At 40.3% G+C, this 12286-nt stretch overlaps 1 protein-coding gene across 3 annotated transcripts in view; it reads right to left on the bottom strand.

The window, feature by feature from the left end:
- The window catches only part of acss1 (acyl-CoA synthetase short chain family member 1), a 44717-nt gene that overhangs the window by 10777 nt on the left and 21654 nt on the right, over positions 1-12286 (bottom strand). For 2 of the 3 annotated variants that reach the window (XM_087137738.1, XM_087137732.1), the window contains exons 2-9: positions 11107-11203; positions 10487-10633; positions 7726-7778; positions 6747-6922; positions 6097-6249; positions 2146-2293; positions 1043-1180; positions 394-486 (exon numbers count right to left, since the gene is read on the bottom strand). In XM_087137738.1, the coding sequence (XP_086993864.1) occupies positions 394-486; positions 1043-1180; positions 2146-2293; positions 6097-6249; positions 6747-6922; positions 7726-7778; positions 10487-10620 (895 nt within the window). In that variant the 5' untranslated portion in view covers positions 10621-10633; positions 11107-11203. Of the gene's footprint in view, positions 1-393; positions 487-1042; positions 1181-2145; positions 2294-6096; positions 6250-6746; positions 6923-7725; positions 7779-10486; positions 10634-11106; positions 11204-11691; positions 11923-12286 lie in introns of those variants that run through there. The other variant, XM_087137734.1, reaches the window with a different exon arrangement.

Raw genomic sequence — 12286 nt, 5'->3', positions numbered from 1 at the left:
GTGGTTCGGGGGCAAACTTTAGCATAGCGACCACCATCTCTGGAAATGACTGGTTCCTCTGTGCCCTTCTTATTCATTGAAAACAAAGTATTGGTGCAAGGTTTGTCTTCAGTAACTAAGCAAAAGCTTGCCCCGAATCACGAGGTACAACAAGTGTCTTTAGTACGGAGAATTCAAATTGTAATGTTCACCTGAATTTAAAGAACCCAGTGCACCAAATTTTATTCAAATTTAATTTGCAAAATGGATTCCATCCATTATTTGGAAACTTCACGCTTAGCAACTTCTGGAGGTGGGTGCAAATGTAAAGTTGAAAAGATTCTGTTGTTTACAAGTATTCCTAATATTAAGAAAGAAATGGCCCAAACTTTAGGAAAACAAATATGTTGTCACCTGTTTGCCACCATGTGTCTGCTAGAGAGCACCTTCCTTCTCCTACTATGTTATTGTACCATTCCCAAGCCTCATGGTTGAGCGGCTCACCAACTGGACAAAGAAAGGAGACAGAGAAAAAGATTGCGAACTTGTGTCCTCAAAAGAAACCCCCAAAACCCAAACTCAAAAACAATTCATAAAAGTTAACATTTGTATTGCTAACTTGCATACAGTCAGGTGAAAGTAAGAACAAATGGGTGGTAAGTTACCATTTCAATGGAACGTGGAGACACATCAATTTTCCTTGACATTTTACATGTTTACCTTACAATTTGTTTACAGTTATCAGTGTTTTCTGGCTAGTGACCATGACACAGGACAGTTCACAAGATCTTAAATGGGGTTTTAATTTTTCATGCATGCTTATTTTATGCTTATCGTTTTGTTTCATGTCTTAGAATTTAAAGGTCCTGATTTTAACAGGCATACCACATATTATCTGCATTTTATTTTATTGTTAAACAACCATTATTTTTAAGGGGAAAAAAATAGAAATAACAAAGAGCATGGAACAAGCATGGATTTTTAATGTCAGCAAGAACCGAAAACGTACAGGGTCATATCTTTTTGGCAGAATGGGGTCACTTTTGCATCACCGACTACATACCGCAGCCAAGCGTCTTGAGCGTGGAACGGTCATACTTGGTGACGTAGGAAGAGTCAAACTTGAGGAGGAGTCGAATGGCTGTAGGGGCGCCGTAGAACTGGTTCAACTTCAACCTTTCAACCATCTCCCAGTACCGACCTGCAAAACATTTTCCACAGCATCAGCACAGCTGGTTCGTTTGGATGGATCCTCCAAACTTTGTTGAATCCCTGGAGGTCAGATTCGGAGGGGAAGTTTCTGGGGAAATCTCCTCCCCCCCCCGGGGCATGATATCCGTAAATCCAACAGACCTATAACATGATGACATCATGTTATCTTTACATGTATGCTTTCCTATTTGGCTCGATGGATCTAGTCTAACCTCACTGCCACAGGAAAGCACACATGTAAACAAAGTGTGACGTCATGTCGTAAACGTATTCATTTCTAAGAAGTTTCTCCTCCCAACAAAGTCTGCAGGACCTTATGTGAGAGGCTCTGCTCTCAACAAAGCTACGTCAAGTTTCCATTTCGAGATCCATTACACAAATTTTGCTGGGAGTGGACAGGCAGTTTTTAACATTTTAGATATGACAGGCAGATATTTTAGTCCTAGATGAAACCCTGGCTCGACTCAAAACCAAGGCTCATATCCAAGGGAAGCGGCTAGTGTGTAGCCAGTGGCTTCTTTGGGAGCAAATATTACATATATTTCTGGCCATAGCTGTTACATTTGGGCACAGCCACGGTGCAGTTTTTACCAAAGAGGGCACAGTTTAGCACAGAATCCAATAAAGTGGGAAAATGCATGATGTCCGGAGGTGGACAATCATCACTGATGCCCAATAACTGATTGGAAAGTATAATACCTGGATCAGGGTATGCTGGGGTACCCTCAAATATACATTCAAGCATTATCTGTGAAGAACAACACTGTGTGCATGTACTCGTACCAGGATCGGGGTACACCAGTGAACCCTCGATCAGATACAGAAGAATTCAGTGAAATGCAAAATGCCCAAATCAAGGTATTTAAGCAAGCTCCCAGAAGCCACTTCATTGATTGAAAAGCATATCTGCCTAGCTCAAACACACCCAGGCACAGATTGAAGAGATGATAATACCTGGATCAGGGTAGGTCGGCGTGCTCTCGAACAGGACAGTGGTAGCCCCATTGCTTAGTGGACCGTAGACTACATAGGTGTGGCCTGTGATCCAGCCGATATCTGCTACACAGGCGTACACATCACTAGGCTGGTAGTTAAACACCATCTACAATGAGTAATTCCAATGTAAAAAAAAAACCAAAAGAATGAACACATTTGTATAAATCAGCATTAGGATACCATTAACAAACACGTTTTGGTAACAGACTACCTTGTCTCTGTGCTGTTTGAAGATAACCAGGCATCCTTTTTTACTTGTACATGCAGGCGGGCATTTAAGTTTTTCCCCAGCGCTGTAGTCGAGACCATAACAAGACCAGAAACAAGACATGACACAAGACGAGACACAAGACGAGACACAAGACCAGACACAAGACCAGACACAAGACCATTCATGAGACCCATTAATATAAATACCGGGGTGAACAACAACAAACGAATGCATTTGTTACAGTTCACTGAAATACTGCAGTGCGTGGCTGGAATTCAGACTGGAGGTCTCATGCTGGTCTTGTGATGGTCTTCAGAGGTCTCGACTACAACACCGTTTTTCACAACACCCAAACTGCTCCACATACTTGCTTTACAGTGTAAAAGATTTTCCGCTTGAATGACGACTCCTAAAGGTGACCTGTTGGAGTAGAGTTTGCACCACCTTTGCTAGCTCTCCGCGATGTAATAAGTGAACAAAGAACCACCAACAAAGAGATTGCTACGATTAGTATTTTTGGCATAGTGTTGTACTCAACGGTGTGTGAGAAATTCTGCCTGATGTAAAGTCTCTCGTAACAAGTATCAGATGGATTCTGAGGCATCATCACCGTGAAGAGCCTGTGTATAAATGAACCCAATTCCCATTACAAATCTATTGGGCTGGACAAGGTTTATTTCATGTGCTCTTCACATTCTTCATGCAAAGTGTTCCCACGGTTGAGATGTTCCCACGGTTGAGATCTGCCATGTTTGTGTTGACTTGATCATTCTACAAAAACAGCTCTTTCATTTAGCGATTCGGAACAAATGCTTGTGTAGTAGGCCCCCCCCAAAAAAAAAAGAAAAAGGAAAGAAACATGCTCAAGGATGATGTGTAAAGTGACAAAAGTTTGAGGTCAGAATTTGCAGAGCAATGGGAACACACACAAGGTGCAAAGTATCTTAACATGATCTGCAAAAACAGGTCAGGTATTCTCTGTTAGAGGAATCCAGTTTCTGCTGAAGCAAGACTGCTTTCCAATTGACATGACCAGAAGTGTACATGGACGTATTTGCAAGCATCGACAATTAAGCTTACAGGTGGGATAATCATGTTAATCCCGACAATCATTTTCCAAGGCCGTGTCAATTGCTACATATTTTTGAGATGCACAAAATATCACCTAATCTAACATTATCAGTCATGAGTTGCTAGAGTTGAGTTACAGGCTTTTGAGTGAATCTAGAACAAATTCTCATCAGCATGCCAAACTGAGCGATACACCAAAACAAAGGACACAGTTTGTTCTTTCTGAGGCAAATAAAAACACCCCAACCAAATCAGAACACCCTAACCAAAAAAAACTTGTAGGGCATGTTTGACCGGATCTGGTTACCAGTTCCTAGGAATACATTATGCATGGCCACATGGCATCGAAGAATCCCCAGAACTGTCAGGTTTGACGTCCGCCCTGCTCCCGAGGTGGACATCGGACCCCAGAGTAGCATCAAAGGTCCTTCAATTAATTGGCCATGCAGGGCAATTTTGTGATTGTGAATTGAACTGGATTTTTAAAAATGTAACTCAAGATATTCATTTTTGTAAGGTATTATTCTTAATGTTTATATTAATCATTTTGTCATTTGGTTTTTATTTATGTCTGTGATTCTCTTTGTAAAGCCTTTTTAATGTAAGACGCTATATCAAGAATTATTTATATTACTATTATCATTTTAATGCAGTTTTTATAAATGCTGGAGTTCCATATAATCTGATTTTTACTTTTCGTAGTGCCATTTCAAGGGCATTTTGGTACTTTTTATCATTTCATGCTGATACAAGTTTGCATATAACACAATTATGAGCAAATATGAGAAATCTAGGGAAGAAATCAGTGTGACATTTCTTTTGCACAAAATTCTGTAAGACGTCTGGATCTTTTGCTGTCAAATGTTTTTTTCTCTTTGGTGATTCCTTGTTGTTTAAGTTTAGTAGCCCTATAAGCAATGTTTCCTCACAAATATTTCTCATGTGCAGATGTTGGGTTTACAATATCAAGGAAAAAACCAAACAGTGTCTTCATGTAATGATATCACATCAACAGTGCCCTCATTGGTCAGGAATTGCTTGGAGTTTTTTAAAAAAGTGACAGTAACCAAAAGGAGATGCCTAACAGCTTTCTTTCATTTTGAAAGAAGAAAGTTGCACAAAACAAGTTCCAAAGTAAAACTCACAAAATGGACTCCTTGAGTAGCGACCTATCAAGGCTTCCTTTCAGTGCTACTGTCAGTTATAAATATCTTGTGCTTGCAGAGTTTTATGGTGTAATTGTTACTCCTATTAGAAATGAAATAAATCGCCTGCGCTCTTTTGTACACATTCCAACTACACTTTACGGATGTGCACCGCTGTAAATTTATGCACAACACCTAAATAGACCTAAATGTGGTCAAGGTCTATCCCATTTATTGCATGAGTGATTTGGCAGGCAGCCGGGAAAAAAATCAAGGTCTCCAACAGAATGAAACATCCAAGGACGGGCCAGGGGAGACCTTTGTTAACTACCTAGGCGTGGCGTGGGTATTCGTGCGAAGTACATCTGAAAATGTGAGTGGGTGGCCACGGGCTGACGTCACATTCACACTCACGTAATTGAAAGTGCTTTTTTTTTTCAATGTACATGCAAAACAAGTGCCGGGATCTGACCGCAGGACAATGCAGTAAACACAAGTATGAGAAAAATAAGTCTGTACATGTGTAAAATGAATAACTCCTGGCTTTTTTCTTTGTTTTTTTACTTTTTGAGTCCTCTTACTGACGCCACACAAATGTGAACCAAATATTTATACAAATGTTTGCAGTAAGATTCAGAATAAAAAGCACATTCTGGAAGTTTTAGAATCCTGTGCTGCTAGCAGACCCAGAGGCGATGCACCAGCCCATTTAATTTTGCTTTCTGTTTCAAATGAGAGCTCTCCCCCTTTCCCCTTTTGTCATTTCTCAACTGGTTGGTCTATACTTTTGGACAGAAACAATCACTAAATGTTTAGCCCTGCTGGCATTTTTGGGTTCCCCATCTGGGCACCCCCGTTTGTCAATGCCATCTACCCCCTTCTGTGGACGAGCTCAATCAGCTTATCCTCGCTTTCATATGCTGAGACTTCTACCCGTAATCCACAGCCCCAATCTATCCACCACACTGTCAGGGGAGAGGGGAGGCTGGATTCATTATTACAATACCATTGTTCACTCCAGTACACCTGGTAGAGTCAACTACTGCTACATGTACATGGGTGATTCTATAAATTAGAGGTCCAACTTGGGGACATTTTGGTGTTCTGTTATGGGTGAAACCATTCAGCTTTTCTGGATGGAACTAATATTAGTACTGTTCACATTCTGTAGATCAAACAGGATTACATTGTTTATGATTTGTACAATATACAGTTCAATCTGCACAATGTTTGATAAAGTGGTTACAATTTTACATGAAGAAAAGTTGACTGGCTTCGCGTATAACAGGACACAAAAATGTCCCCAAGTTGGACCCCTAATTTATAGAATTACCCAAATACCTGTATGCTTGGTGGATTCCCTTGCAGCTGAGACACATGGGAAAGAGCGACAGCAACAAGTAAACCGTGAGAATTTCAATCTTGCCTTGGGAATCCTTAATTCCGTTTGTGCACATGTTCTCAGCATCTGTGTATAAATACCTGATGCGTGAGTGATGCATACAGTAGATAGCCTGCCTGGGAGTGTGACAGGCCCTTGGGTGCCCCCGTGGATCCTGATGTGTACAACATGAAGAGGAGGTCCTCCGAGTCCAGGATTTCTGGTTGGCATTCTGTGGATTCTCTGGACATGGCCTGTAAATAATGGATTGTGATTGGTTTGGGACTTACTTGCTAGTGACCCGACTGAAGATCTTATGACTTGTGATTGGCTTGTGACTGACGAGGGACCAACTTGTTTGTGAATTGAGTCCTGACTCGTGGCTGCTATGTGACTGACTTCTTGTAACTTGTGATGGCTTCTATTTGGGTCATTCCATGAGGTTGGGGCACAATTTGTGACGGTGTCCATCGTTACATGGGTTCCGTAAAAATGAACAGCTATTTCCCTGCCTGCGGATTCCAAATTATACATCTTGCAAGGCTGAATACAGAGGTGTGTGTTATTTTTACAGAGTAAATGACGTAATCTACAGGTCATGACAGGTGGTGAAAGTTACCCATGTAACAAGGACACCGTCACTAACTGTGCCCCAACCTCATGGAATGACCCATTTACAACAATAGGCACTGGCACAAATACGGCAAGTTAAATACCATCAGTTTTCTACACACTAAAAGTAAAAACCAACCTCCTCCAGTGGAATGTCAGTCTGTGACATAGGCACAGGGTTCCCCGTCCTCTTGGCTACAAACACACGCTTGATGTTTGGACACAGGCTGACAGCACTGTCAACAGTCTTCTTGAGTTCAATCACCTTGCCTCCCCTCACGGCCTGGTCTGCCGTGATTATCGTCTGCGCATCGCCTGTGCAGAAATCAACATCAGAGGGTACAAATGAAATGCACTGCAGCATATATACCTCTCAGGCCAGGTGTCAGGTGCAGGAACACACTAGTAGTGGGGCACGGGACAGCAAAGTCTGCTGCGTGGCCAACTCATGTGAACCAACAAATGACATATTTTGCAAGGTCTTGATTGTGTGGGGCAAGCGGCACAAAATTTTCATCGGAATGCGCACAACCCTGCTACCCATTATTAAACAGAAACATGCATGCACATGGACGTGCAATGGAAATTGCACTATGCCTCCAAAATGTAACATAAGGCTGCTGCTCTCCAAAGAGCCCCTCCCACATTCCGTAGGACTCCTCCACATTTGACTAGGGTACAGTACGGTACATCTAGGTAGGTTCCACCACAATCCATGAAGTTCTGTACTTGCATTATGTTTTCCAATCAAGTTGGCCAAGCTGACAATACATGTGTAAATGACAAACTAATGGAAATTATGGCTTTTCTTCTGTTGCTTTTTTCCCCAAACCTCCTTAACCCTTTCCTTCAAAACATGTTTCCAGAGCGGCTTCTTGAGTCCTTTGAAAACAAGCACTATGAGCTACATACATGTATAATAGTACACATTCTTCGTTGAACAAACTTGAGATATTGACTTCATTGTAAATTTCATGCAAAACCGGCTAAGCTGCGCCGTTCGAAATCCCTCAAAAATACTGCAAGTCCCAGGAAATCACTGGGGTAGTTTAACAAAAAGCTAAAGGTTTCATACACTCGAATTATTATCATTATGCAAAAAGTCAAAACAACCTTACCGTCTCTAATCCGGCTGGCTAATGCTTCAGCGCTGAAGCCAGCAAACACAACACTGCAAAACCAAATAGTAAAAATAATTTCACTAAAATATAATCAGTTTTTATCAGACAGGGGTGTACATGTATGTATATACATTTATATACATTTACATGACACAGCATCACAACATAGGTAAAAATACAAACATACAAAGACTATTTTAAATAGCTACATGTACATACATTATATACACTTTTGTATATCACACTACGTTGTGCAATACATTTGAATTTCATGGTTTTTTTTTTTTTAGATAACAACAAGTTTTAGAATCCCACAACAATACAATTCAATGATCTGTTTACAAATTAATTCTATATCACAACATTTACAAAGGAAAGAGCATGCATGTACATCACATGCACTCAATCAATAAACAAATCTAAATCTAAAAAAATCTTATAACACTTCATGTATGTGACTGGTTGTTCATGAAGCCTGTTTTCATCTTCATAAAGTTGAGTGATCAATTTTCAGTGAATGTACAGTGTATGTGTGACATCACAGAGACATCTAACAAAAACTCTAAAGTTCTCCTTTTTGTGGCCATTGGTTTGGCTCTGACTGAAATTGTGTAAATGATATACGCATGTAAATGTATATTGCACGAGGGTGTTATAAGATCATGTCCCAAATCACAGCGGTCCGTGAATGTTTTGTTACTATCTTGAATTCTTTGTAACATTCTCCTCACCTGAAGGTCTCAAATTTAACCCGACTGACAAGTATCTTAGTCCATTGCTGATAAGAAAGTCGAACATGCTGAGAGACTCAGTACATCATCACGTCGGTTTATTACAGTTCATACACAATAGTGTGCCTCCAGGATTTTGTAACGCGTTGACCAATCACATTGCAGGAAATTTTTCCACACTTTCCAAACGTGCACTGGGTCAACAGATTTCGCGTACTGTGATTGGTCAACACGATGTAAACTCGTGGAGGCCCACTACTGTGAACCACCCGTATTGTGCTGGTAACACAAGTCTCAAAGGAGATGGAATATTTTTATGTCTTAAAAACCATTTTTGAAGAAAAATTGGCATGTGTCTCCAAGCTCAATAGACATTTTGAGAAACTTAAAACACAGAAACAAACTTCCAGCTGACTTCAACTGTGGACAAAAAAATGCAGGGCTCCATCAGCTGATCATATTGCAGTACCGGTTCCCTGCTCCCACTAGAGTTAACTATTATCAACTGTATGGTGAAAGCTGCAGAGGTACCAGTGAATGGTCTGGCAAGTGGTCCACGCACTATGGATTTGAACTGTGGGGTGGGAACTACTCAATAGATATCACAATGTGATGTGATGGCCGAAGGTGATGATGGCATGTGTATTTGTCACCCGGTCATGTGATTGTTCTCAGCCAATAAAAGAACAGTATTCAAGACAGAGGTACCAAGATGTAAAATCTCATCAATGTCTTAGGAGAAGTGGTCAGTATTACTGTAAAACCTCAACTACAGGTTACGTTCAAGTGGCCTATGATATATCACACAGTATATGTAATTTTTACTATTCTACCTTGAGTACTACATGTAAGTTTTTATATTCCCTTGGCCGCATGATAGGGCAATGATAACGCTTGATAGCTCATTGTAAGAAGCAACTACATGTAGCCTTCTGCCAGTTAAATTTGAATAAAATCTGGTACACTGTGTTAAATCTGATTGCACATAAACATTACAAACTGAATTCCTCAGACTAAAGAGACTGTTGCTATACCTCGTGATTCGGGGAAAGCTTTTGTACAACTCTGGAATGGACTGGCTCCTTTGTGGCCTTCTTATCCATTGAAAACAGTGCATTGTGCAAGGTGTTATGCACTGTAACTAATCCAAAATTGGTCTCAAATCACGAGGTATAGCAACAGTGTCTTTAGTATGGAGAATTTGTTATATGCAAGTGAATTTAAAGAACTCAGTTTATCAGTTTTTTTTAATGTAACTCACAAGAGTTCCAACATGTACATTTACTACACCACTCAAAGCTATCAGCACTTGCATGCTGCCAACACTGAGGGCAAATCCCGAACACCTCTGTTTATTTATTAACACGTTAAAGATCAACATTTAGGTAAAGGGTGAAGCGTAGATTTGCTTTTGTACCCTAACCTATTGACAGACATACATATTATAACACAGGACAATACAAGACATGAATATGTTTTTGGCAGTGATACACATACGGACAAACACTGACAGGCAGGAGATAATACAGTGCATCAAAATACGATTCTAGTCGGTACAGGTGATGTATTCAGAAAATATTAGATATTTCAACTTTAGAGCAAATGTTAATAAAGTGGGCGCTGCTGTTATAATTTCATTTAGGCTATTCCAGTATTGGACACCGCATTGTACTAGACTATTTTTGAGTAATGCAGTTCTATTGGTATCAACATATAATTTCTTTTGAGAGGTACTTCTGGTATGATACGAGTATAAAAGTTTGCTAAGGGGGAGCACATTTTTTCAAGGGCAAAACACTTGGAATCTCTTTCTGTAAACATTTTATGTCCTTTCTGATGGTTGAGGAGGCATTTGGGGGCTGTCCACTCTCTTCCGGTGGGACGGGATGTTAAATGGCCCAAGAGGGCACCTGTCTTATTTTTCAAGTCTTGTACAAACTTCTTTCATCCGGTTTTTTTTGGGGGGCCACAGTTCCCATTCATCCTTCTCCTACTCCCAAACTATCTACCAATGGCTGGCACTTTACCTGTGGATAGCACCGATCCGAGCACAGGCCATCATGGAAGCCACAGCGAGGGGGGAGACAGGCATGTAGATGGCCACACGGTCACCTTTCTTCACCCCTTGGGTCTTCAAGGCATTGGCAATTTGATTGGTCATGTCATACAGCTGTCTGTATTTGGATAAGAACACACGTTTTTGGATTGGATTGGATATTATTCAACGCCAAGCAACCTTTTTAATTTCAAGAATTGGGGAAAACTGGGCAGCAAGGGGATTTTGTAACAAATTACAAGGCCTCCAATCTGATTCAAATCCTAAAACTTAAGTGACTACACACATGGACGACTTCCTTTTTTCGTAACATTATTTGTTAACATTTGAAAGTGACTTTCAAATAAACTTTACTGACAGGACCGATGGAAATTTTCTTTCTCTCTGCAAACGGTACAGAGCAACAACAAAGCACCTTCTGTTTTCAATTTAAAACAGAGTTTATACAACTGGGGAGAAACTGCAAAACGGCAGACCCTGAAATGAAACAAAACCATTCAAGTCCTACAGTAAACCCAAGTCCTCTCCATCTCGTTCAAAACATCAATCGTTCAGCAAACTGTCAATAAACAAAATGTATTTCGATTTTACTTGTATGTAATCCTCTCTTCTTGTCCCGGTTCATCTTTCTCCCATATGAGAGCAACTCGGTCTGGATTTGCCTCCTTGTGTCGATCAATGCAATTCACTGGAAAGGTCAAACGAGAAGCAAAACAGACAAGAAGTTAAAGAAGAAACGTAATGAAACAGACATTAAAAAATAGGAGAAATGACAGGCTTGTGGCATGAGGGCGAGCAGAGACACTTTCAGTGACACAATGAAATTATTCTTATCAAGTAGCCGCTCTCAGCAGGGAGCAAAATAACAGTACAAGTTTGATAGGAACATTCTGAGTCTTCCACAATCTTTCGCTATGCAGGAAACCGATGTACACTACCAGTACCAGTGTCTATGATCTGCAAGTGCCTCTGTTATTCCCCAATCCTGCAAAATGCAGTGCAACTCCTTTAGGATCTGCAGGGAAGGTTTAGGACTTTAGATTTGGCTGTGAAAGACTAAATGTAATGTCTACTTACTTTTAGCAAAAAAAAACCAAAACATATTAGCACCAATGGAATTTTTTCACGAATCTCTACAATGTCAGGAAGGAAACCTACCGAGTAAATATTACTTACTTATATGGTGTATGCAAAAAGTATATTTGGAGAATTTGCAGGCTTAAGTGTTCTTCTATTTGGTAATTCACTGTTGAGCAAGTACATGTACATAGCAATAAGCAAGCAAGCAACCCTTTCCCGGAAATGTTTTCGGAAAGTAAATTCTGGGTTCACAATTTGAACAGAAAAGAAAACCTGTGCACTGGGCCATATCTTCCCTAGATAACAAGTATCACAGTAACAGTATCCTCAGTTGTCCAGAAAAGAATGAATAATTTGAAACATTTTTAAAAAGTGCACTTTTAAATGCATCGAACCTAATACAAATGTCAAATACTTTTCATACAATAGGCAGCACATACAGCTACATGTACCCTTTAACCTTTGATTTTCATTCGAAAACATCTCAACGACATGACGAGCCAATAAATAGATGCAACAATGTCACAAGTCTGCACTCTGTCTATGTGAAGTTGTGCAATGCATGTTGATGGCAAGTGCAATACATGTCCGTGCCCGGTTCTGGTTGCTATGGCAACTGTTGTTGCATTAAACAGCAAACAGGAATTGTTGTCATTTCTCATTTTTCCATTTTCTAGCATTTCCCACTGTG

Source organism: Acanthaster planci, linkage group LG01, assembly GCF_054643075.1.
Source record: "Acanthaster planci isolate LZ-2023a linkage group LG01, COTS_SCS, whole genome shotgun sequence".
Lineage (NCBI taxonomy): Eukaryota > Metazoa > Echinodermata > Asteroidea > Valvatida > Acanthasteridae > Acanthaster > Acanthaster planci.
This window is presented reverse-complemented; position numbering and strand designations above follow the sequence as displayed.